Here is a 27,429-nt window from a genome sequence, read left to right as displayed (position 1 = left end):
AAAAATGTATAGGAACACTCCAGATCTGTGGCACATCTGGAAGACCTAAGCATCCTACCCCATATTCTCAGCCATACCTCGTCCTCAATGGACCCACCCAGGTCAGCTTCCCTTTTAGCCATATATGGCAAGCGCATAACAGGGTCACCTGTGTCCAATAATGTATATAATTTGAGATCTGACCCCGTAGCAACCTCTCTTGCAATGATAGCTCGAGAGCAGACAGTGGCCTTGTAGCCCCTTTCTTCGTGAGTGGGTGAGAAGCCCAATGCCGCAGTTGTGCATAGTGGAACCGTTCAATTTCCGGCAGGTCAAAGGTGGATTTAAATTCATCAAACGACATTGGACTATTATCTTTATAGAGCTGTTGTAGGTTCACCAGACCACCCGGTATCCACTTCCCAAAGCCCTCTCCATCACGGCCAGGCTGAAAACACGGATTGTCCCATATAGGTGTAAGGGGCCCCAACCCCATTGACACTCCCCAACTGCAAAGAGCTCGCCCTGTGAAGTAAGGCATACATTTGGTTGTTCCAAGCAGAGCGAATCCCCACTCCTACCCCAGATGTCTCCTGTCCATATGAGGTAGTTGAGCCAAGTCTACCACTGATTTGGCCTGTTAAATTAATTTCCACTTTGGTAGCATACTGGGCTCACTCCAGGTAAAAGAATTAGAAAGCTGCGGGCCTAGGTTATAGCGGAAGACATCGGGGACCCAGAGGCCTCCAACTCTCACTGGTCTCAACCGCACTTTCCTGGATATCCTGGCACGCTTGTTCCCTCAGATAAATTTGAAGATATTCCCCTGAAGTGCGCGGAGATGAGTCGGGGATCCTCACCGGCAGTGCCAAGCACAGGTAGAGGAAGCGTGGAATCAGATTAATTTTGACCGCTTCAATGTGACCAAACCAAAATATCTCCTGCCGTCCCAACCTGCCCATGTCCTCAGCCAATTCCAGAAGCAGCGGTAGAAAATTAGCCAGAAAGACCTCTTTGATCCTACTAGGGATGCATACCCGTAAGTAGGGGACAGACTCCCGGTTCCACTGTATTGGGGCAAGAGCCCTGATTACACTCCTCTCCTGGGGCCTCGGGGACACATCCAGCCCATGCTATGTACCACAAATTATCTGGAATCCAGAGACCTCCCCAAAGACATCCAGCTCCTATAGTACCACAGTTGGAAAGGAGCGGGAATTGCCCAGGGTGAGCAGGACATCATCCGCATCAAGGGACACCTCATAGTCTATTTCCCCAACCCGGACGCCCTCTATCGCCCCATTCGCTCTAATGCGACTAACAAACTGCTCCATACATAAAGCAGCCTTTTCACATACTTGATGATTTGGGCCATCTTTAGTTCCTTGGGCTACATGTGCAGAACTACTGACCAGTCCCTGCCGCTGCGATTGTCTGCTTCCAGCCCATCTGTGCCACCTTTAGTCTCTGGTCATCTGACCTGAGTCTGGCTCTCATCTGGTGCGTTCATACATCCTCGCCAGCTCATAGGCCACCTCTCGTGCAGCACTTGCCTGTATTTTCCATATAGCTGGGAGTTGACTTTTGGTTTTGTCCCGTTCATTCCTATGATCAAACTCTAAACTTTCTAGAAGTGTCTAAATAGTTTACTTACCTGTAAAATCTTGTTGATACCTTGTATAGATTGCTGGTTCGGGTTTAGAAACCTTTGCTGTTTTTACGTGCTTCCTTTCTAATTGTAAGGTACTTACTTGTAAGTGTTAATATTTGTTGATATTTTACTAGGATTAAAGATTATATTTTACATATATAATGTGTGGACTGTCCTTTTTTGTGTGTTGACAACCCCTCTCCTACCCTACGAGTGAAGTCTGACTGTTCAGACACAGCTGCCCTGGTGAGAGTCATTAGTCACTCTGTGGTTACCCTGCCTAACACTACACGCTGGTTTTCCCAAGCCCTCACCAGAGGACAATTGAAATATCCCCCAACCAGCTTTGTTGCCATAATTTACAGAACAAATTACACAACTGCAACACGTATTACTATCATTATGTACAACTCTATAAGAGACTTTGGAGCATATATTTATTAATTGTCCTAGCCTACACTCCATGCAATGTCTCCACCTAGCTGGTTTTGTTCATAACATTGCGCATTTTAAGCGGGAAACATGCATCTTTGAATATTGATCTTTGAATATTGCAGCGTTGAAATTTGTGTCCGGTATTTTGGATAGTTATTCGACACATGTTTACGCACTGGGCGACCGGGACCTTCTGGGTGTGTTAATTGATGACGTAGTTTCATATTTGTAGTGTTCTTGTTTGTATTTTTTTGTGTGTAAATCGGTAAATGTGAAAGGCTTTATTCAACCGTAGCACAATAACAAAAATGATTTTTCTTTTTGGAAATGTCAGAAGTAAACCACCTTTTTTTGAGTAACGTTTTGATGCGGCATTTTTTCCTGGGTGTCATTGCCTCAACAAATAATTTTAGGTTGCTTGTTGTGTGAGATATAAATGCTCTTAGTCCCATTGAAATTATTCGCAAAAGAAATGTTTTTCTTTCTCAATTGCACAGCTGCAAATTTCTGTTTGCACCAATGCACACATTGGACGTTTAACCAAGCGTATGTGGGTGGGCCGGATGGGTATGTGGGATGGGTGTGCTGGCATGAGCCATCCCCCATGGGGCGCTTTTACTTGTGGCAAGTCCTTCTTGGCGCTCATCATACGAGGCTCCGCCCTGACTCTTGTACAGTGTGAGGCAGCCTCGTGGAATCGGGTACCTAAATGTCTGAATGTGCATGATAACACAGAACATGGCGGCTCTTGGTGGCCTCTGCTGAGGGCTTTGGCTCCATATTTCAGGCGTGAGGGCCCCATCACTCCGTCAAACGCCTTTTATCAATGAACATATTTTGCACCGCACAGATGTGGGCAGTCACATGTTCCTGCTTAGAATAATAAACATGCTTTTACATACATGCAAACAGTAAAGCACACCGCGAGATAATCGGGCCTTTTAATGCTAGGAGTTCTGCATCCCGAGTCCATCAATGTCCAGTCACGGGTCGGTGATGTAGTTCTGCTCCTTAGCTAATACGTGTTCAAAATATGGTGGTTTTCTGGAAAATGACTTAAACGCGGCCGTTTTACTTTACTGTATCATGCGTCCTGGTGATGGCACACATCTGTGAACTACCCTGTTGTTGGTGCACACAGGTCATGCGCCCCGTTTTGTAATTCTTGGCCCCGTTTATTTTGCAGGACCCCGAGAAGCGCACCCCTCTGCACGCCGCCGCTTTCCTGGGGGATGCCGAGATCATCGAACTGCTCATCCTGTCAGGTAACTGTGTGTCCACTCTACTGCGTCATGATGCCGGCTACGCTGCCAAGTGTGACCCGCCTTGCTTCCCCATTGCAGTGTTGCTTTACGAAGAAAAGAGACTGCTCTGAGTTTGCATCCAGGCGTTGGGGGCCGGAAACTTTACTGGTTTTCAGGCTATTTAATATTCATGAGAAAAATGTGCATACATTTAGAATCATTGTCACGAAATGTATCTCATGAATATCATTCAGGGCTATCCTGAAAATCCGACGCAGAGGCCTGGAGTTGGACAGCTCTGCTGCTTGAAGTCCTTTTGAGGCTGAAGCCTCCTGTCCTTGATTCCCAATAATTAGGAATGGCACTGTCACATGGGAGGGCTTGTAAAGGTGTGGCCTCGCTGCTCACTTCATTCCCCTTTTGGCACTCATCTGGAAGGCCTGAAATGTGCAGGGCTGTGGGTTTTTATCAACTCTGCAGATCTGTGATGATTTTTCACTACATGGACCTTGTACGGGTCAGAACTTGACGTATGATGCCGGCCGGGGGAACGTGTTATTTGACCTCTCCATCTTATGCAATGTATTCACAGATCATGTTTTGTTCCCTCTGGATCTAGATAAGCTCACGGGTAAGGCAATTACTTCGCAATGAGTGCATAGAATGTTTAACCCAAGCAAAACTTTAGTAATCATTCTGAGTGAAGGCACCTTATGTGTGGAATATTTGTAAAACCAGAGCACCTATGTTTCCCCCCCCAGCACCCCTGACAATTAATATAATGCGTTTGGATTCGGGAGCACAATGCCTATTGGTATAAATATGGGCTGAACCCCGTTCCCTATTCAGACAAATCAGAGACTTGGAGTCTAATTTAATGGGAGGTCAGAAAGACCAGGAGCACAAGATACAAATTGGCTCTGAACATCAATCTGCTTTAGTTAGTGGGTCAGCTGCAATAATCGGTCACCCTTCAAATTTCAGGTGATTCACCTGAGGGATCCCTTGGGTAACCCTACCTTGCCACAGGCAGGGGCCAGAGATCACCACACGCCTCCTGCAAACGACCGTGCTGAACCTTTAGGTGACTCAGATCAGAGCAGCAAGTCACAGATCAAAGTAATACCCTGCTGAGATCAGTGAATCCCAAGTGATGCAGTGGTGAGCTTTCCCACTTGGAGTGCAGGTCTCTGCTGGAAACCTTGCCTCGTGTCAATATGCATGTTTGGGGAACCTGGGATGCATGGGTGAACAAGCACATGGCGAAGTGTCGAGGTGTGCAGGCGAAACCAGTGGTCCGTGAAGATAAAAGGAAGGAAGGGAGAAGGAGAAGATTCCAGAGGAACGAACATGTGGCAGGGCCTCGAAGAAGTGAAAAAAGGTAGACTTGTGGTCCAGAGATGCAGAACCCTGAAAAAGTGAGGCGGCGACAGTCCTAGGACGAAACCAGTGGTAGTCCAGAGGTGGCCTCCTACCTTTGCCTCAGGGTTTGCTAGAGTCCCCGCCCAGATCAGGCCACTCTTGCGGTAATCCAGCGAGCAATCCCACTCAAGACTTGACACCCCGAAGACATCTCGCCATCATACGCAAGCTATGTGATTTAAATGATGCTCTGTGACACGCACAGTCCTTTATTGCTGTTAGATAAGGTGTCATCAAGTTGCTTAATAGGAACCCACTGGCTCCCAACACCCACCCTTACATCTTTGCAACTGCCTGGACTGGAACCTCCCCACACAAACATTCCCTCACTCATCCATCAACATTCTCATCTCACAGCATTCTCTGACCTCACACACACCATGCCCACTCAAGCACGTCACAACAGTGTGTAATACAGAGGCAAGAAAGACAAAAGGACAAGAGACATTTCCCCCTGCTTGTTTTCATCAGACTGTACGTGATGGGGAGTGTCCCTAAAAACTCTGCTAGTGTTTTCCTTCGCATTCTTTTGCCATTTTTTCTCCGTACCTACAAACATACACCCCTCCACCTGATCTTCCTTATCAAGCCTCCGCAGGAGCTGGACCATCGACTTGGAAATTAACTGAAAGATTTTCTGCTTTAATGTTGTTTTGTGTGGTCTTTCGTGCCCAACCCCCCGATGCACCAGGTCACCCTGACACTATCCCGGAAAGGTTGAAGGGACATTGGAGAACGTGTTGTCTGGGGCAAGGGATCGTGGTCATGTGATTTGCAAACCTCCTTCAGTGCTCCAAGGAAGGCCTTTGAGACAGAGTTTTGTATCTGGCCTATCTTTGATCCAAGGTGACCCCTCCTACTGCAAGCCGCCCGGTGATAAAGGCTTGATGTGGGAAGGTGCAGCAGTGTCCCCGGCACACTGCCTGGTTAGATTGGTTTTGGGCAATGTTACTGAGTGGGAGTGTTTTTTGGGAGGAAGCTCTTGGTTTAGTTTGAGGGCTCTGTGCGTAATGTTTGTGTCATTGATTCAGCGGTGTTGCTAGGTCTGGAAAAGATCCTGGGCTAGGCTAATGTTGATACTGTCCGGACTTGGGGCTATCTTGACTTTTGGCTGTAGCCCCTACGCTTCTATCTGGGGCTACAACCAAAAGACCCAGGGCTATAGCCTCCCCCAACCCCCAGCTACGCCTATGTTAACATGTAATGTTACACTATAATCTTTGTGAAGAAATCTATCAGTAAAAGCACAATGATTTCAGGCTGTGCTGTCACTACTCACTACTTATTTAGCTTTCTGGTGCTTTATACGTCATTTATGTTAGTATTTTATTTAAAGATGGATTGTATGTTTTTGATCTTAAATTACAGCGAATGTGTGTAATTTTGAAAGTGCTTGGGACTTTTCTTTTGGCACTTAATTAAAATATGTTCGGGTATGTTTTGTTTGATTACTAATATATGTCTGGGAACCTTGTAAACGGAAGGACTTGAGTCTGCCTGGTGCTTTAATACCGTTTCCCATCCAAGTTCCATTGGCAAAGCAGCTCAGCTGCTCTCTCTTGGCTGCTCAGGCAAGTCCCTCGCTGCTGCAAAGCTCTCAGCACTCAGCAGATCCGAGATCACTGTTGTGCCAGAAATGGAATTCTATTTTGACAACACTGCTGCGAATCCCCAGAGGAGCTCGTGCACCATGAAGGTCTTATTATTAGAAGTGAATCTTCCCGCCAAGCTGGTGTCCTCACATCTGTGCTATGGCAACAGCGAGGCTGCTGCACATTACACCCAGAAATGTAGCTTGTCAATACTACCATGCCACATTTAAGTGCCGTGTTTATAAAAATGAATTCTGTTTGTTGTTGCAGGCGCTCGTGTCAATGCCAAGGACAACATGTGGCTGACGCCTCTCCATAGGGCCATTGCCGCACGGTGTGAGGTGAGTGAATTCTGCGTCGATTTCTGGTTCCATGCAACGACGAGTCTCCCCAGACGGGATATTTTGTCGCGTTTTACCATCGTCTTTCTATGGTGGGGGCAGTCCTGCATATGCCCCATTCTACTACCCCCTTGGCAATGGCACTGCACGGTACACCCCCTGTTTTTACTACCCATGTAAAGTGCGACAACACGCCCAGCTGTGAAATGCAGTCCGACAGCAGCGAGGGGGTTCGGGGAGGGGGCAATATCCTGTATTATAATTAAACACAAAGGGCGGTGGTGACATCATCGACTATAGAGGGGACGACGGGACTGCGCATAACTGACCGCTTGAAATCTAAGAGGTGTCAGCACTAACGTTTGATGAAAGGAAGCCCATGTGCCACGAAGGACCTACTTAACCCCAGGTCAAGCCAAACTGCATTATCCCACACGTATTTGTATTTTTGTATTTTATTACTTGTATTGCGCTCCAGAACCGGGCGCATTGCATAAGAAGACTCACAGCTTAGTTACACATCAACATCATGTTAACAATTTACACACCATAACAAGGTTAGAATGACATAGTATCGTACAATTACCCCTCATCTACGCAGTAGACAAGATAGTATACTTATATACATGCTAAATACACATTACACAGAATCATATAGTCATCTTTTACGATTTAGATAGTATGCTACTATAACAAAGTGGTTCATGGATCGCGGTGGTTAGTTAGGAAGGGAATGACGTGTCATAATTGGCTACTGAAACATGGCTTTCATTAAAATATATATATATATCTGCACTTTCTCTTAAAAACCTGTTTCTTATTGGCAGAGGTTTTAAAAGTCGGAATTTCCATGCATCATGTCGAAAAAGATGGGGAAAATGGGTGATTTTGATGGAAACATCACGTTTACTTGTGTTATGGCCTATAGAAGCAAGGAAGGGTGGACATCATGGCTGAGGGACCAGGAGACAACTTGAAGCCAAAGCTCTTAAGCTCTGTTGCTTTATCAATGCCAAAACCATTAAAAGTGGTGTCCAGAATCGTCAGCACTTGGGCCCACCATTTTGGTGAGCCTTGGGCAGGATCTGGAAGGCCCCTGGAGTTGCAAGTGTAGCGTGGCGGATGCTGATCTCAGCCCCTGCCATAGTCGACCCCAGCATCTCGGTCTTAGCCACCTGCACAGAGCACAGCCTCTTCACTTGGGTACCTTCTCCTTCAATATCTCTTTCCTCACTTCCTTTCTCACCACCCCTTCAAACTGTATTATCGCCTCGACGATCCAGACACTTTGCTCCTCTCCATCTCTCCTCTCCCCCATTGCTCTCAACCCTGTAGCTAGTACCATTTCTTTTCCTCCTCTGCTGTTCAGCCACCTTACTGTCACTGTTCCTATTTTTCTCTTTAGTTATTGCTCCTGGGCTACTTCTCCCCCCACCCCCCGCCCCTATCATCTCGTCTAGGCCCTACTCTACTCCAATTCTACTACCAACTCTTCAGCACCCCTCTCCACTGTCTGTCCTCCTCCTGGTCCACCTCCACACCTCCTGAACGCACCTCTGCCACCCACACAGTGCTTTACAGTGACTCCCCTTATATACGTTCTCTTGCTGATCACCCCCACCCGCTCACCTAGGGCCCTTTCATCAATTGGTTCCAGCGCTCACCTGACTCTGTGGGCAATCTGTTACTGTCTTTTTCACGGCAGCTGCGGTTACCCAGGTGAAAAACCTTAAGAACCTCTCTTAGCCCCACTCCATTTTCAATCTCCATTTTCATGCTCGCAGCCAGGTGTTCAGGCTGCTAATTTTCAGAGTGGCTTTCTTCATTAGCTTGTCGGTTTTGCTTTCAGTTCGGTTTGGGGAGGGTTTCTCTGTATCTCCTGTTACCCCGCAGTCTCTCCTCACTCCCAGTTCGTTTCCTGTTGCCCCACCATTCACCTGGGATCCGTTTGCCTTTGGTAGGTCAGGTGTTTGATGTCTCATTGCTGTTTGGCGAGCAAAATTCAAGTCCTTTCCATTTCGGTTCTTGATTCAAATCCTCTAGTTCTGATTTAGGGTTTATTGGATGCTCCCAGGTGCATTCTGGGTGTTGGGGTTCTGAAACAGAGAAGAGAATACTGGCCAGAAACCAAACTGGGAGCCATCATGTGACAGAGTGCTAGCGCTAAAAATATCAATGGCACCGCAGGGGGATGGGGTGATTTTAAGATCTAAGCCTCCTGCCCACCTCTGGGACACAGCTGGCTCTGGCTTGCGTTCAGGTAGCCCCTCTCTCCCAGTTCCACAGTGGTCCCAGGTCACCCCTGACAGGGTCAGGCCACTGACCCTGTTGCACATCATGCTGCTAAAAAATGCCCCTCAAGGTCATATCGTAGGCTGTTCCGTAAAAAATCTTATTGTTAAGTGTACTGTGCATATTATTGTCTTATATAGGAGTCTCATTGTGCAAATCCCTATAAAAGCCCAGATAATTCTTTGTTCAGTGGCTGCATTTTTATATGATTATTTATTGGATATGTGTAAGGCGCCTATATAACAAATGGTGTTTCAAGGCGCCACAAGACAAAAAAAGGGGGCAGAACAAGGGAGAAAGATATCAATAACGGTCCTACTAGGCCTTGTTACATTCGGATTGTGCAAGTGCAGTAACAAGAAGTGTGAGGGAGGAGGTGTGCCGGTCTGTGCGAAATGTGTAGTGCTAAGGTGGCAAGGGAAGTGCAGGGCAAAGAGGAGAGAGTGCTAGGGAAAGTGGTGTTGGGGGGGGATGCACAGCGGCTAGGCGATTGCTAAGAGGAGGCCAGGTGGGCAAGTGCCTGGGATTGCATGACATGCAGAGAGGGAGGGCCCACATGCTAAGTGCAAGGAAGCGCGTGGACTGGGCGGGGGGCCTGGTGTCCTGTAGGCAGATGGTGTTACGCTCACCTGACTCCCACGGAGGCGCTGGCCAGGATCGTGCTGCTGTGACCTCTTCTAAGGTGTTGCGCGGGGCTCAGAAGATGGACTGGACCGGACTCCCAACTCCTGCTTGTCCGGCTTGCAAAAGTATCCTTCTGTAGGCGAGAATAAGGGATTAACTGTCTGCGGGGAATGCTACCAGCCTCCCCCTTTCCCCTCTCACCCTCCTCAAAACCCTTCTGTGCTTCCCGTGGCGTCTCACCTTAGGGTCTTGAAGGGCGAGCTCTCCTTCCTGCTTCTGATGCAGGGGCGCTTGGTATCCAGTTACTTCACTGGATTCTTGGTTTTATGAGAACCAAACTTGCTTGGCTTCCAGGTAAGTTCCTTGAAAGGTTCCCCTTTTGTCCTTGCATCAATATGCTAATGTCAATGTCTTTTTCCCCATAGGGGCCGGGGTACGGAATGCCGGGGAAAAGGCACCGACCCGAGATGCGAGGTGCAATCCCTGTAGAAATCAGGTAAGTCTTGATGAGCGTTTTTGGGTAATGTCTTTTCATTCGCTCATTGACGCTAATGTCTTTTTCCCCATAGGGGCCGGGGTACGGAAACGCCTGGATGCGGCGCGGACCCGAAATGAAGAGGGAATGACCCAACAGGTAAGTCTTAACATGGAGGTTTAGGTTTCCTCATTCCCTTCTCTCTCACCTTTGCTCTTGTCTTTTTCTCCCTAGGCGTGGAAGCGTGGCTGCGAATCCGGGTGATCGCTGCTGAACATGGAGGCGCCCTGTGAAGGTGAGTGGAATGCGGCGCTGCGGCGGTCGATGCGATGTGCTTTTAAATTAAGTGTCTTCCTTTGCAGGATCGTCGGCGAGCTGACTCCGGAATGCGGATCTTGCAGGTAAAGTCTTTTCCTTCTCCTATTCTCTCTTTCTCTTCCTTTGTAGGTGATCAGAATGCTGGCAGGCGTGGCAGAAGTCCGAATGCAGGAGCAAACACAGTGAGCGTCCAGCTGCTAGATGCAGAACAACGCGAAGCGCATGTGCTGCTCTTCGGGTGTGGTTTAAATAGCCTGTAAAGTAGTTCCAGGTATGTATCCTTCCACTCAGGTATGTATTCTTCCTCAGACCACACCCGAGTGATAAAGTAGTCCAAAAGATAAAGTAGTCCCATTCAGTCCTCAAGAGGGCCTGGATGTAGCAGCACGGTCTGCTTCAGGTAAGTGCACATTAAAACACTTACACACATGTCTTGCTTTATGAGCCTGGCGCCTAAGGCGCCAGGACTGGGGTCCAGAATGAGCCTGGCGCCAAAGGCGCCAGGACTGCGTCCAAAAGGCCCCAACTTGGGCCCGCTGAGACGTCCTTGGGGAAAATGATGTCTGCCTCTGTGGTTGCTGGGCTGGGCCTGGCTCCTTGGAGGTAGGCATCATGACAGATGGGGGGTATTAACAGGGAGGAGGAGACAGAAAGAAGAAGAGAAAAGGAGGGTCTTGAGGAGCTTCCAGAGCTTAAGGATATTCGGCTGAAGCCTGAGAGGGGCAAGGAGACCATTCCAGAAGGAGGCACCTGCGGAGGAGAGAGATCTACCCCCCACGCTCTGCTTAGCAAAGCGTCTGATATGTAGAGAGTTGGAGTTAGAAGACCGAAGGACTCGAGTAGAGAGGTATTTAGGGAGAGCGGGTTGGATGTAGCGAGGTCCCAGGCGCCCGAAAGCTTTGTGGATGATGCAAAAGGCCTTGAACTTGATCCTCACAGCAACCGGGAGCCAGTGGAGAGGCTGGAGAGATGCAGTCCCTGAGCTTGAGGCCAAAGGTTGGGTTACTCTTCCGTGTTCTCTGTCCATATCTCTACAACTTTATAGAAATACAACCTGATTATGTTGCTGCTGTACTGTGGTAATCCTATTGGGCAATTTCCGCAGAAATGTAGTTCTTGTGTGATTTATGTGCCTGCATCACTTGTTAATGAAATCGATGTATATGGAAGAGACTATATCCCTGGTGAAAGAAATGCTCATTGTGAGGGGTCAGAAATGTGAGGCAGACAACTTTTAGTGGTTTTCTCAAACATTGCCATTTTACTAAAGTATAAGTCTCATCAAATGTCTCACTAGCCCTACTCTGGCGAGCATGACCCTACCTATCAAATCTAAAGGAAAACACTCTTAGAATATCTGGCCCTCACACTTAAACATCAAAGCATAAAGAAATATATGGTAATTCACAATAGCATCAACAGTGATATTCACAGCCCTTCCTTGTAACCTGGGTGAGCTCCCCTTCCCCAGGTTTGAAGGTAATTTCAGTTCCAATGTTCAACAAAAAGAAACAAGGAAATCTGGGTTTGTAATAAAGTCTCAGTTCAGTTCTTGGTTCCTTCAATGAGTCAAATGATAGTTTTGTTAACAAAGTTCAAACAACATAACAACATCTCTTCTCGCTGGAATAAAGACTTCCCACGTCATCAAATAGCATCAGCATCATTTCCAGCTAAGATGCTTTGCAACAACTTCTAATTGTCTAAGAAGAGATGCCACAGTTCCTTGTTGGGTTCAAATAAACCCAACTGCTGGAAATATTAATGAAACATAGATTTTGGTCAACACTTAGTAAGTCTTTATAATATTAGGAATCAGTTTGTATCTTTGTCAGGATGACTTCACAGCACTTCATACAGTCAACTCTCAGGCTTCAAGAAACCTCGGCAAGATTTCATCATGAGGGTCTACTCCTCTACCTCATAGGATTCCACCTACAAGTAAGCAAGGCACTCTTCCTCTGAATATTTCTTTTCCAGAGGGGCAGCCTCAGTGCCACTCTTGTCTGTCTGCAATAATGACAACGCACAAATGCCCTTAGGATACACTTCTCCCTTCTTGCTATTGGCTTTGGCAGTATAGGTTGTGTCAGCTGCTAAAGAATAATTACATGTATCAGGCTTCCCTTTGCCCAACCTTGCATTTACCTCTGTGTGTTCTGCCATCCAGGATAATTTAACCAGAAGCTTTTTTGTCAGTCTCTCTTGGCTTCAAGTAATGCTTGCACACTCTTGGCTTGGGCAATGCTGGTGTTCTGTTATGACAATACTTGCACCATTTCTTGGCTTTGAGAAAGGCTGGTTTCGCTAATGATTGGAGAAACCCTATGTTCACTCTAGACTTGGGCAATGCTTGCTCTTTACAACGTGTATTGTTAATGTTCAAACACTTAGCTTTTATTATTAGATTGGTTTAAATGCTTTAGTATAGATTTAGAGGTCACCCTTCGGATACTTTATTAAGTACATGCAACCATTCCTTTATGTGTTTTAAACAAGATTAATGTTCAATAAGGAAGTCTGACCGCATTTCTTTCTTTCGCAAGTGAAATAAATAATATTCGCTTATACACGATTGCTACATTTCAAGTGCTCCACTGTTTGGCAATCCACGGTCAGTTTCACAACGTTTTTCTCATATGCAAGTGATTGCATTTGGACACTTTTGCCAGCAATGTTCATGCAAGGGATTAGAAAGCTCAGAATCACTGGTTTCTGTATTCCTCCCTTCGTGTGCTGCTGGACTCCTGCAACTTCTGGCTTCTGTTTGGACCCACAGCCTTCCTTGTTGAAGGTGTCTCCGGTCCGGCCACGTAATTAAGGAGCCCTTCTTGCTCCTGAGACCACAGCTTCACAGCACCTTCTGATCACGTTCTCCGGCACACTTCCTGCTGCACAATCTCTGCAATTGGGTTCACATGGGGAAAAGCAGCTTTCCTTCACGCCTTCCACTGCACAGCCTCTGCACTTCAGAGTTTGGGGGAACAGGACCCTCGCAGGACAGGCAGTTGAAATCTGCTGTTTCAAAGTCAGGGTGTACCTTTGGTTCGTTCTCCCACTTCTGCCTGGATTGCCAACACTGTTCTCTCTTCTTTCTACATCTGCTGCTGCTGCTGCAAGCACTCCAGACACAGTTCCATCTCCATCTAATCGCCTGCACCTGAAAGGGCCTTTTAAGCCTCTCAGCTCCCTTCAGGTGTGGGCTATCAGGTTTGATTGCCTGGCTACTGCTGCAACATTACTCTTCAGCCCTCTTCCTTGTCCCAGTACCTCTGGGATTATGGGACTCGTAGTCCCGGACAAAATTAGGCTTTCTTGTCAATTTCTTAATTTTAAGGGTAGATGTAAAGGTGTTTAAGGACATGTCATCAGAATTCACTGGTAAAGAGGAAGGCAGTTTAAGTTAACATTGATAGATTCCCTTTCACTGTACCTTTGGGAGAAAAGAGGAATTATCCTTGTAGGTCTCAAATGTTTTTTTTTTCCTTGGGGTTTTTACAGATATTATATTAGCTGTGCCCACATCCACAGATTTAATATGTGGTTCAGATACACCATAGCGACAATATGCCATTACCTGTTTTGGCAGCTTTAAAAGGTTCTCCCCTTTTTAAGGATAAATACTGTGTCTCATCCCACGGGATCTCCTCACCACCCTGTGCCTTGTCTCCTCCCATGTGATCCTCATGCAGCACACCACTTCTAAAGTCAGGATCAGAAAGAGTCTGCCTTTCCCTGGCCATCTGGAACGAGAATTTAGGCAGGGTTTCTGTGAGGGATCCATAGGATTCATCACATCATTCTCTGCATTTCAGTAAAAGACCCTGTAAACCCAGTGAACAGTTGAAGCATGCTGGTGCTTATTTGCTACTAGATCAAATATGCTTGCTTGGTTAGACAGTAAGAGTTTATGGGGATGCAAAAGATCGCCCAGGACGGAAAAGCCATTATGCCTCTAGTGGTCAGTAATCGGTTCCTCCAAGCGCAAAAGAAAACAAGAATTATGTAAAGTTTTCATGGAAGCCATTTTCAGCCCTTAACACCTTTACAGAAAGCAACTGTAAAACTGAGCACAAATTCGTACTGAGACATGGAACAAAGGAGTCTTTCATTTCAGTAAGCATGTGACCCTGTGAGCAGAGCAGTGGGTCAGAGAAATAGAGGATGTAGAAAAACGGAATGTGTGATGGCAGTGAGGAGAGTTGAGAATCCTTTGAGAGTCTGATGAATTCGGAGAGTGAGTATGAGCAGGGGTTACTGAGCTGTGAACCTGCAAAGTATGGAGCTTTGCAAGATGCTGTCGTTAGAAACTCTCAGTAGAGTGGGAAGGCAGTGTGCAGAACAGGGTTTTTCTATCCTCCCTTGTTCCCCTCCCTTTATCGCGCTTTGAAACACGTCTGTATGAGCGCGATACAAATAAATTATCATATCACTCAAGATTACGGAGAACTGGAGGCTCTGGAGACGTCAATGGACATTAGTCCGAATGGAATGCCCAATCTGCAAAGGGCTTCAGAGAGGCTGACAATGCCAGAATTAGCTGGGAGACAGTAATAGACTCTCAAAAGAATCCATAGTCAAAGTGAATGTGGAGAGTCGGAGGACTAAATGCAAGCCACTCCCTATAAAAAGCACTGAATAGAACAACAGGTTAAGGCAGGGGACAAAGGGCAGAGATCCCAAAAGAAAGTTGGAAAGGAGTGGAGGAAGTTAGTCTGTATGCAAAAGGAGGGCAGAGATCCCAGAGGAGAGAACCGGGAATCCACTGAGGTAGAACCCAATGAAGAAATATGTCATTGGAATTTTTGTTAAAACACTCGAACTGTGCTGGTACTGACAAACTAAGACAACCAAGAAGGAAGATGTGTATATATTCATGTTGTACGTCAACTACTCAAAGTAGTGCAAATGTGCAAAGAAATCAAGCAAAACACTAAAAGATGGATTCAGAGGGAGTTGTGGTTCAGTCAATCCAATGGCGCTGCAGCCCAAACAAAGTCACCACAACTATGTAAAGGAGGTGTAATTGATAAACAATCAGGGTTGCCGAAGTCATAACAGTGTGTGTGAAGAATATTGCCCAGATGCAGAGACTGTCTTAAACCCACATTACCTAAGCCAAAGAATAGTGAAGCAGAGAAATAGTTATAATCAGCAGTTGGTTAGCAAAGGTAAAACAAGATTGGCAGGCGGGCTGCCCTTCTGATAAGAGGTTCAGGAGGGAGGAAGTGTTTCCTGTCTTGCATCTAGCAAACGCTTAGGTGTAGTAAATAGCACCAGTGTGATTCTTGTATCACTTGAAGAAAATCCCAAACATAATTGCGTGAATCAGAAGACATTGTTAAAACCTTTGAAGTTAACTGTTACCACAGAAGTACTTCAGGGTAGTAGTTGGGCCTGGCAAGGGAGTATGCCAGGTCATAGGACTTTGTACCAATTGCTCCTGTTTGGGCAGGAGAGTATACCCGAGCAGAGAACTGCAGTAGTTTGTCTTGGCTGGCAGGGGAGTATAACAGGCCAAGAGCTTTTGTAACCATTGGTACTGTTCTAGCAGGAATACACTGGAGCAGGGTGTTGTAGAAGTCATAAACTTGACATGAGAGTAAACCAGGTGGAAGTACTGTGGTGGGGTAAAGCTTATGACGAAGTAGAGAATCACTGAAGTGTTTTGGCGAAACTAGATTGGTGCCAAAATATCCTGACAGTCATTTGTTTTGAAGTCAAAGAAGTTCTGAAATAGTCATAATTGATGACAAGAAGCTATCTCAAGACTTTGGGCCTCATTCCAAGGTGGGCGGTAAGGGACACCGGTCACCGGTAAGGTGACCGGTGCCGGTAATCCCTTACTGCCCAATTCCAAAGTCCCTTAGCAGGAACCGTAAAGGACGTGTGGTCTGACCACACGTTCTTTACGGGACCCGTTAAGGGACCTTGGAGCTAATAACAGGCCCGCAATTAGCAGGCCCATTATTAGCGCCTTCCCATTGTTCCCTATGGGGGCTCAAATGGGAATGGGGACTTACCGGGTCCGTCTAGGGCGGAATGTCCCGGTAAGACCCCTCTCCACCAGACCGGACTCGGACACGATTTTGGAGGCTGCCTCCAAAGTCGTAATGAGACCCCTTGTCTATAAGTGGAAAGAGGAACGCTTTGTTAAATAATTGTGAATCATCCTTGGAATTCAAGTTGTAACTTTTGTGTTGTCAAGTTGGATTAGAAAGAGAACTGAAGTGGAACTTTTTGTTACGACACAGGATTTCCTCATCCTTTTTTAACAAAGCCTGCTTGAATCTGGGGAAGGGGAGTTTTCCCAGGTTATCAGAAGCAGCTATTGTGCTGTGACTTATATTGTTATTTTTGTTGTTGTTAAACCGCCATGTATTTCCTTATTGATTTATTGTGTGTATAAGTGTGTGGGACAGAAACCTTTTTGTTAGTGTTTTCCTTTAGTTTATTTTTGGCAGGGAATTCCTCATCGGGTTAGGGACAGTGAAGCATTTATCCAACCTTTTGAGTTAATAAAAGGGCATCTTTTGAAAAACCTTCCCAAAGTTGTCTGCCTCACATTTCTGACCCCCCACAACGGCCTCCCAGGCCAGGCTGCCTCACTCTCCTGAAGGCACTCTCTTTGCGACCTCCTTTTTGATCTAGCTGCACATACCATGTGGGGACGTGGAAGCTAGGCAAGTCGCATGCAGTGGATATGCACTAACAATAGCAGCCTGCAGAGTGTTGCATGCCACATCCCATATAGGCAAGGCAATGTGTCCCAGTGAGTGGCTATCACCCAGGACCTAAAGCTAACCATCTTACCACCTGTAAGGTGATGTTGAGATAATTAGACTGCTGGAATAATGTTTTAAAACCACTGTAATAAATATTTCTTTTGTTGCAGGAAGCAGTACAGGTATTGATCAAACATTCCGCTGATGTCAACGCTCGGGACAAGAATTGGCAAACACCATTGCATGTGGCGGCTGCAAATAAGGCCGTGAAGTGTGCCGAAGTGATCATTCCTCAGCTAAGTAGCGTCAATGTCTCTGATCGTGGTGGACGGACAGCCTTGCACCATGCTGCGTTAAACGGCCATATTGAGGTAACGTACTGTTGTTAGATTACAAATGACGCTACAGGACACCACCTGCTTGTAGATACTGTAATGATCGTTTATCCTCCCTATAATGTAATGTGGTGGGGGAGGATGCATGGTGAACAGTTAATTTACACTGGTAGGCAAGTGCATTTGCAGTAGATGGCGAATTTGCCTTCTTAGAGCCTTTGCCGGGGTTTCGTATATTCAGAAACCAGAAAATATCCTTGGCCTTGTTTGAGGTGCTCAAGAAGAGCGATGGAGATATCCTGTAAATGAAGTAGTTTCCTTTCTCTCCAATTGGAAGCCATTCTGATTCCTTGTATAAATATTCAGACAATTCTTTAGCTTTAGAGACCTGGCACGAGAGCTGTACTGGGAGTTATGGGCCCTGAAGACCGAGTTAAAGGTCAGAGCGAGGGCCTTTAACCAGGTCTGAGGGCCCATAACGACTGTTCGGCCCCAGGGCAAGGTCTATAAAGCTACTAGAACCCATGGCCAAATACAAACAATGTGCATGTCAAAATATATATTTTGAAAATTACTATATTTTTGGGGGAAACTTAAATATTCCATGTGTAATTTTTAAGTTTGAACAAAACATGAAAAATAACCGAAACAATGATTAGACCCATGGCCAAAGAGAAAAGAGGTCATTTAAAAAAAATATATTTTGTTCTATTATATAGTTTTATTGGGGACTTCAATATTCCATCTTGAATATGTAAATTTACAAAAAACATGAAAAATAACATGACAAAAATGACGGTATTTGTAGGCAAGTGTAATTGTAAACAATCTATGGGGTTTGGGGCTAATACACCCTTGAGATCTGGGGGGTGTTTCAGTTTGCAGTGGTCATAATATGTGACACTGGCCCAGAATCACCAAAGGAAGAACAGCATATAGTGTCTTATGAAACCAAAGCGCTACACCCTAAAGTATCAGTTAACAAATAGATTCAATATCAACAAAGTCTCATGAGTTGTTAGTCCACTTCTGTTTTAATGGATAGCAAACACATGTTTCGACCAATGAATACCCATGTCTTCCTCAGGGCTTTCTCTGCTCTGTATTGCGTGGCCAATTTCTGGTACGCTTGCACAACCTGAGCTTGTACTAGTAGACCCATAAATATATGCATTACTGCTTCCCACAATGTCGTGAATAACCAAGCCTTTTTGCTCACACTAGTGAAAGATGAGTTTCTAGTTCTCCCTTATGTCCTACTCATCAAGTCCAGCCCAAATGGTCAAAAGTTCTCTTAATGCGATATAAGTGCACATATAATCCATGTATAACCATGTTGAATAGATTGTGAAATCACAAAAAATTCCTATTGTGTAGATGGGTGTGTTTAGACCTATCTGACATATATTCTGGCCCTGCAGCGCAATATATGGCAGATATATTGCAACTATGTTGGCACTTAAGCGCTGAGGGGTCTCCTGCATGCAATATTAAAGCAATCCAAGGGGAGAGGGAAAGAGATGAGCAAGGCGAACACTTTTCATTTCCCTCTCCATCTCCTTACAAAGTAAACACCGCCTGCAAATGCGCTTCGCAGGCAGCATTTAGTAATCAAATAGTATGTAGTCCACCTGGTTTTGATCAGGTGTAAAACCAAGGTGGATTCCATAATCCATTACTAAATACCGCCTGCATGAAAATCGAATGCAGGTGTCGAGCGAATTGCTGGCACAAAGCGAGTACGGTGGCGATGGTATCTCTGCCCCCGGCCCCTCCACCGCCTTGTGTCAGCACAAACATGGGGCAGAGCGAGAAATAGAGGCGTGAATGCATTACGCCTGTCATTTACGTCTCCATTCCCCATCGGGATGTTTGTAAGGTGTAGTCGGGGACGCCTTGTACTGCTTCCCAGACTAAAATGCAGTGTGTACCCGCCACTCAGTAGTCTTTACCACTTGTACTGCAGTTTATAAAATACTGAGCGGCGATGCCGCTTGTTGCATTTCTTTTTTCCCACAGAACATTGAAACCACAGATTGGTCTGTTGTATTATTATGTTATCTTGAGTAATGTATAACGCGCAACACGAAAAATCGCGTGTATGTGCGGTCTTGGCCTAGCAAGTTGTCGGAAAACCAGGGTGCCTAGGTGCTTCACATGGAAGATTTAGGGGGCGGATTCCACAAGCGCCAGCCCCCCCTACCCGAAACCCCCCCCCCGGAGAATCCACGGTCTTCTAAAGGGTCCTTTTGAAATCCAGGTGCCTCGGGCTTTTGTTGCTGAGGTAACTCTGTGCTTTCTAGGGTTGGCGCGCATGCGCAAAGCAGACGGCATCCACAGGCAGGCTAGGCAGCCCTGTGAAGCTGCCTCATAGTTGTCGGGGTGGATTCGTGTGGCGACCTGCTGCAGACAGGCCCTGGGGGGGCAGATATATTGTATAGTTTGTAGATGCCAAATCTCATGCATCTCGCGCAACTGCTACACTAGGAAAGGTGCAGGGCTAAAAGTGGCTTATTCTTTTATGTATGTTTTTATTTAATTGTTTTAAAGAGCACGTTGACATTCCTTCATTGGTGTTTTGGAATGTGCTGCATACCGCCATAATTGCAAAAGGAATAAGTGGTGGAAGGGTCTGGAGTGGAGGAACAGGAATCGGATGAATCGCCTTTCCGCCCCTTTGATGCACTTCATGGGGTGAGGGCTGCCTTTTATCTTGGTACATAGCTTTCAGGGGGCATTTGTCAAAAGGATGAGCGCCTCCACGCGGGCCGCTTTCAGGCGGGCTTCTCGTCGTTATCCAATTCAAACCGTTCAGGTATGAGTCCCGTTGAGACGTAAGCTGGTGGCGGGCTAGATGCTGCGGTCTGTGAAAGAGGAATAGGGTGTGAACCCACTATGACGGCCTAGTCCCCAAATGCTTTCTTAAACGGGGCAGTTTGTCGGTCTTTTCTCAACTTCAGTTGGTGGCTTGAGTTCCGACGGGTAGTTAAAGTTGATCATAGTGCTGTGGCTTGATCCCAGGTTCCTACTGGGCTCATCATGTGCGTCCGGTTTCTGTACATTGGCGCGACCATTGTCCAAGAATTCCTTGGGCATTATGCAGCGGTGCCTTGAATTATAGCATTTGCTTCACTGGGTGTCGGGGTTACATGTAGGACTTGAAGCAAGCTGTGTAAGATGGGTCCCAGATCGCAAATAAAGTAATAGATTAAATGCACTCCGATTTCTTTAGAATAAGGCACACCCAGTTCCTGTATCTTAAGTAGCATTTCTATCCGAGTCCTCGGAAAGCCGGAGTATAAGACTGTCGTATCCATTTTTTGTTGTTGAAACTTTTTATTTATTTCCAAGAACAAACAAACGTTTACAACCAGTGTAACTGATGGCCGCGACATGTCTCGTTCTGTGTAACCATGGTATTTGACTTAATGCATATTGAATCAGGATAAGCGGAGCAACTAATGGATCAATCCCACAGGTCTCGTCCATTGCCACCCAACTGACCCCCTCCCTCTGTCCCATGCCCGTTCCAACAAAAACTCCCAAAAACATTTGCTTGTGCAAGTTCATTGTATAATGTTACCAGTCCCCTTATGTGTTCCGTGGCAGCACATGATTGCAAGATCCAGTATTACATGACTAGCTAGTCAAGGTAAATCTACTATGGAGGCATGTCGTCTGGAGAATCAAACATTGCCTGAACCAAGGGCGGTCAGGCCACCACATCGTCGCTCACCTCTCTCCATCCTCTGTACACCACTCTACTCCAGACCGAGGTTTCAGCCACCACCTATCTTTTCCAGTCACCCCACCCTGCATTCACGTCAGATCCCCCATTCTCCTTCCAAGCCATTGCAATTCTGCATTTAGCCAGCACACACACAAAATCTTTCATTCTTGTGAGATGCGCAGTCTCCAAGAAGACACGCCTTTGGGGGACACGCATGATTCTCGATGCCGCCTCAGGCTACCCTGTCGGCAAACTGCCCTCCAGAATTTCTGGACAACTCCAAAACATGTGTAACTTGTCCGCTTTCACATCAGCGCAACAGGGGGCAGACCGGTAGTAACACTGCTCCTTGAAATTGGGATATAAAGGGACCATTCCTGGAAATTCTCTTGGTGTAAAGTAAAATACCAGCTCTGTATCAGTAAAGTGCGTGCCCAGATGCAACTCCCCTAGCTTTCTCACTCCCAGTTAATGCTCACTCAGATTGCCCAGGGCTAGATCGTACACTCTGGAAACCTCCTTCTGACACATCATACATTGTACCCAGGATCAGATTTGACTCTATGCCCTCAAATGCAGGCCACATTCTGTTAATTTCCTTCAGGCTGCCCAGGTGCAATAAGAATTGACCCAGTGGTATCCAAGAGGTCCGAGTAAAAGACTCAAAATACACTGCTTTCCCGTCAGCTATTAAATCCCCTATTGTAGCCACTCAATTGATCTCCCAATATCGTCTAATTTCCTGGACCTTTTTGGGTCGCACTCGCGCAACAGCCACCAAGGGGATGTTAAGTGAATAAGGATCCGGAGCTCCCAGGATCCTCCACAATCTTTGCCACACCGTCTTCCTCAGCACCAAAAGTCAAGGCAGTTGCGATAACAAGCTCTCAGGCACCCACAGGGCCTCCATCAAGAAATTCCCTCGCAATGAGGTCTGCGGTAGGCCAGTGTCCAAGGATGGTTAATCTGCCATCCAATTCACAACAAACTGCAATTGCCCTGCCAAGAAATACAATTCAAAGTGTGGGAGCCTGATCCTCCCTACAGTGTAATCTCTCCGCAAAGTGCTCAGTGCGATCCTGTTCCTCTGGCCTTTCCAGATAAAGCTCATAGCCATGGTATCTAGTTCTGCAAAAACCTTTCTCAGGATGTTGTAGGAAATATATACAAAATAATATAACAACTGAGGAAGCACTGCCCTTTTCAGGAGGGCCACCCTCCCTGACATGGGCAAAGGAAGCTTATTCCAAAACACCATTGACCTCCGTATACCGTCTGGTGCCTTCAAAGTGTTATGTACATGGGAGGCATAGAAATCGTGCCGCACATCCACTCCCCGATATCTGAAGGTGTCAGCCTCTCAGACTAAACCCAACTGGGGAAGCCGATTCCTTCTGAGTCCAAGCAACCAGCCAGTGGGAACAGACAGGACTTGGCCCTGCTCACATGTATGCCAGAGTAGTCAGCAAACCAATCTATTACGTCGAGGAGGTACTGCAGATTCACTTCCGGATGTGTAACCTACAGAAGCATATCGTCTGTGTCCAGTGAAATCCAATGTCCATCACTGTCTATGTAAATTCCTGCTACAGAGTATTCGGTTCTCAGATATACGGCAGGTGGCTCCTAGACCAAAATAAACAGAATAGAGAGCATTCAGCAACCCTGCCTTGTACGCATCTTCAAAGCCCACCCATTTGAGATCTGTTTGCCTGTCGAACCCACCATATGAAGCTCTCTCCTATCTGGAATGATGCAAGGTCTCCTACAACCAGTCCCACTTAACCAAGTCAAAGGCCTTGACTGCGTCTAAGGAGGCACTCGTGCAGTCCACCTCCTGGTCTGCAGTGCCATCAATAATGTGGTGAAGCCTTCTCAAATTCCAGACATTATTCCTGCCAGGAACCTACCCAGTCTGGTCAATCTAGTTGCCAGTACGTCCGTAAGATTTTTGCAGTCCTGATTAAACATTGAGAGAGGGCAATAGGAGCTACAATCTAATGGGTGTTTATTCGGTTTCAACACAGGAATTATGATGTATTCCCGCAGACTGCTGGGTAAGTAACCTACCTCATAGGCCTCCTGTAGTGTATCAAGTAGCCGAGGCACCAATACATCCGCATATTCCTTATAAAATTCCCCCGAGAGACCATTTGTGCTAGGGGTCTTCCCGGACGGCAGGGTGCACACAACAGTCAGCAATTCCTCAACTGTGAGCGGGGCATCAAGCGTCTCTCTCTGCTCCGCCCCAAGATGCTGCAACAAGATGTGCGGTAGTGTCTCCACCATATCAGACTCACACGCCTCCGCCCCTATCGAGTACAGTGCTTTGTAGTACACAGAGAACACTGTAATGATCTCCACCTGACCATGTCTAGTGGTCCCTTGATCATCCCTGGTAGCGCTAATCATCTCCCTCTTTTCCTCTCGATTACACAGCCACGCTAGTAGCCGGCCAGGCTTGTAACCCTCTGCATGCAGTTTCTGTGTATATTCTGCAAAGTCAAACTTACCCAATCGATCGCACACCATCAAGCATTGCTGCTGAAGTTTAATTAGTCCTCCCCGCCTCTGCATAACATCTCGCTGATGTCTGTCTCAATATTCGTAAGAGTGTGTAGTAGCTCCCTCCGTTACCCTCCCATTTTGCTTATTGCTTCCCCCCGCACCACCACCTTAAAGGCTTCCCACAGGGTCCCCGTCCCAGCCACACTACCTGTTAGTGTCAGAGTAGGTCTCTATGACCTCCCCCCAAGTACTCTCTGAATGAACTGTCCAGGAGGGCTTCTTCCCTTAGCCTCCAAGTGGGTATTGGCGGTCTGTCCTGTCTTCCAAGCCACGTGATGAGCAGCAGAGCATGATCAGAGAGAGCCCTAGCCTGTTACTCCGCATCCTCGAATTCCCCCAGTGCTTCATTTCCCCTAAAGATTAGAGTTGGGGCGGAAGAGCAATACATTTGAAAGGGAGCAATGTTTTCCAGGGTCTGTATCTATCTAGACACCTGTATATTGCTATGTTTGGGCAGCTGAAGCATTCCTACATCAGGTAAAATACGTTTGCCAAAACTCTCAGCGATATTTTTTTGTTTCCAAGCCATTCCGTCTGCTGGAGGTTGTTATGAGTGTTGTCTGTTTACATCTGGAACCATAAAGCAATGCACAGGATAGTTTGGGTTTATGAGCACATATGGATCGTCAGTTGGAGTTGTATTTGTGTTTATTTTGTATTTATTACATTTTATATAGCGCGATAAACCAAAGCGCTTTACATAAAACATGAATACATCAGAAGCAATAAGTACAAGTCATGAGTCAAGTGATCGAGAACAGTAAGCAGAACAATTTGCCGAAATCATGAGAATAAAAACCTGGGTAAGGGAAAAGCAGGGGAGGGAGTAATAAAGAGCTGTCGGGAGGGAGGATGAAGAAGGTGGAATTTTAAAGAGGAGCGGAAAGAAGAGTATGAGGAGATGGAGCGGATAGGGAGAGGCAAAGAGTTCCATTGTAGTGGGGCAAGGAGCTGGAAAGATCGGAAGCGGGAAGGGGCACAAGGTGTGGGTAGGACAGTGAGTAGGAAGTGGTCAGCAGAGCAGAGGGGGCGAGAGGGAGAATAGAAAGAGAGGAGGGAGGAAAGCTAAAGAAGGGCAAGATCATGAAGAGATTTAAAGACAAGACAAAGGAATTTGAGTTGAGAGTGAAAGGAAATCCAACCAAGAGCGGAAAGCGAAGAGGAGTTGGAGTCATGAGGAGAAAGTGAGCAGAGCATGAAGATTGCAGATTGGTATAGGTATTTGAGGGAGTCAAGATGGGAGGCAGGGAGGCCAAAGAGGAGAGCTGAAGAGTAGAAGAGACGAGAAAAGATAAGGGAAGAAATTAGTTTGGTGGCGTGGAAGGTGAGGGAGGATCGAATTTTGCGAACATTGTAGAGATGATAGCGACAAGCACGGGAGGTAAGAGAGATATGGTGAGTAAAGGAGAGGTTGGAGTAGAAGTGGAGGCTTAGATTGCGGGCAGAGGCAGAGATGGGGAGATGAGCAGGGGAAAAGAGGATATAAGGAGGGGGAGTAATGGTGTTGGCGGGAAGGAATAAAACTTCAGTTTTGTCAGTGTTTAGAGTGAGAAAGTGGGAGGACAACCGGTTTTTGATAGCAGTGAGACGGGAAGAGAGTTTGTGGTGGATGTCGGGAGTGAAGGAAGAGAAGGAGAGGAAAAGCTGGGTGTCATCAGCGTAGAAATGGTAAGAGATACCAAAGGAAGAGATGATTGGGGTGAGAAAGGAGGTGTAGCGAGAAGAGGAAAGGGCCAAGCACGGAGCCTTGTGTCAGGCATTTGAACAAGGTCTCGTGGCCTCCCATCTCATGAAGTGAAGGCAGTCCAGATCATGGCTGCAGGCGGCAGGTCCTACTTTGTCTGGCTGAAGGGATCTGTGCTACTGTCTACGAGCATTGCATCTTTCATTTCAGTTTCTGAAGCTGGACTCATGTAAGTAGTGTGTATTCTTGGACTCGGCATCCCTCCAGGGTTCCTAAATCACAACTTTCTAAAAAAAATAAAAAGAGCTAAATTGTACCAGGTTAGTGGGTGGTGAGTCCTTTGGATCTTGTTTGGTCTTGTAAAGCCCTCACTAAAGAGTCAGACTATTCCTAGAGGTAACGGTGTAACACAGAAGGGTTCGAGCAGTGAGAGGGAATTGGGGTTCAGGCAGTGAGGGGTGGCTACAAAGCATGAGTTTGGATCCGTGATTAGGCAGCGGCACTAGCTGTGTCCCCCAATACAAAAATATAGCCCATGCTCATTTCCCATTTGCAGGCCGTGGACAGCATTTCTGAAGATGGAAGGGAACGAGCACCCATCCCAATCAATGTTCTTCTGGGTGTCCAGGAGAACACAGTTCCCTCACTTCCGATGTTGAAACATACAATGATCCTTCTGTCTGCAGCCCCTTGTGCCTCGAGCCCCCTTTTAATGTAGCTTACACCACAGCTGCTTGGCATTCTTACCAGATTCCTGCTTCTTGTGTTTTTAAAAACATTTTTTAATGAGTTGCATTTGTGGGTGCGAATCGCCATCGGTGCAAATACTGAATATCCGTATTCCTACAAGGGTCCTTCACTTTTCTCACTAATCATCTTCAGTTCTCTCCAAAATGAAAACCTATTTTTACTTCCTCGCCAGTGGTGGGAGAGATGGGGTTAAAGGGAGAGTGAGGCAGAGGAATGCTGTTCACACTTTTTACTTATCTCTGATCTTTTTTCAACAGAACAAGCGACTTCCCACCATCCTCTTGCAACCTGTGGTTATCCAGTTGTTTTAGACAACTACCATGATCCTTCACCTTTTACTCTGCTGGTTAGGGCTGATGGAAGTTTGAGTCCAACACATCTGGAGAGCCAAAGGTTGAAGACCTCGTGCCTAGTTCTATAATATAACTTTTGATCACACAGCATCATCCCCAAACCAATCTTGCCCACAATGTACGGTCACATTGACCATTCCTATCTTACCTCTAGTCCCTCCAAAAAGGACCGCACTCCTCCCCACCCACCTCCTCTTCCCCCCCTACATCAGTAAACGTAGAGGTTGCTCTTATTGTTAATCTGGAGCCTTGCATGGTACAAAAGTGTAGCAGACACTTCTTTTTCATGGCCCCTTCCCCCCCCAACTCCCGATCTCCCTCAAGTTGCATCATATTGGCCAAGTTCTGACATATGTCAGGGAACAGCACGCTTTTCCACTTTTCACAATTGATTGGTTTTTAATGGTGGAGCTTTCAATAATTGCTCCCAAAGTTGCGGTTGTTCAAGCAACCCCATAAATGTTCCTGTTTGATGACACCACACTGCTTGCAACTCTTCGTGAGTCTATGTGCTGTGTGTAGCACCAGGATGGCTGGGTGGTTCGGAGAGCCAGGCAGCCCTTTAACCAGGCGCGCTCAAGTCTGTCGTGGGGTCTAGGCCCAGTCAAGTCTCCATTTCAGGTCCATGAGTCGATTGAGCCCACCCTTGGAGCTCTCTGGTCTTTTTTATTTGCTTGGGTTAATGCAGTGCCTGTCTCGAGAGGGTTTCTGGAGCAGTTGGGGGACTTGCGAGGAGAGCAGAGTGATCTAGCGAGTTCAATCGCCCTGGTAGGATTTATTATGTGGATTTCTGGGAACAGTGGTGAAGTCCTCTCTAGGCCTCTGAGACAGTCTTCTGTAGACTCCAGCAGTGAGATTTATTTGCCTTTAGAATGGAGTCTAAGAACTTCTGCAAATGCATGTTGGCCCCC

At 46.5% G+C, this 27,429-nt stretch overlaps 1 protein-coding gene across 4 annotated transcripts in view; it reads left to right on the top strand.

Moving 5' to 3' along the window:
* ANKRD44 (ankyrin repeat domain 44) overlaps window positions 1–27,429 on the top strand; it is a 1,456,106-nt gene that overhangs the window by 519,608 nt on the left and 909,069 nt on the right. For all 4 annotated transcript variants that reach the window (XM_069615728.1, XM_069615729.1, XM_069615727.1 and 1 more), the window contains exons 3-5: window positions 3,252–3,330; window positions 6,594–6,664; window positions 17,269–17,469. In XM_069615728.1, the coding sequence (XP_069471829.1) occupies window positions 3,252–3,330; window positions 6,594–6,664; window positions 17,269–17,469 (351 nt within the window). The remainder of the gene's footprint in view (window positions 1–3,251; window positions 3,331–6,593; window positions 6,665–17,268; window positions 17,470–27,429) is intronic.

Source organism: Ambystoma mexicanum, chromosome 9, assembly GCF_040938575.1.
Source record: "Ambystoma mexicanum isolate Mex_15411 chromosome 9, UKY_AmexF1_1, whole genome shotgun sequence".
NCBI lineage: Eukaryota > Metazoa > Chordata > Amphibia > Caudata > Ambystomatidae > Ambystoma > Ambystoma mexicanum.
Note: the sequence above shows the minus strand (reverse complement) of the source record. Positions and strands in the feature narration are given on the sequence as shown.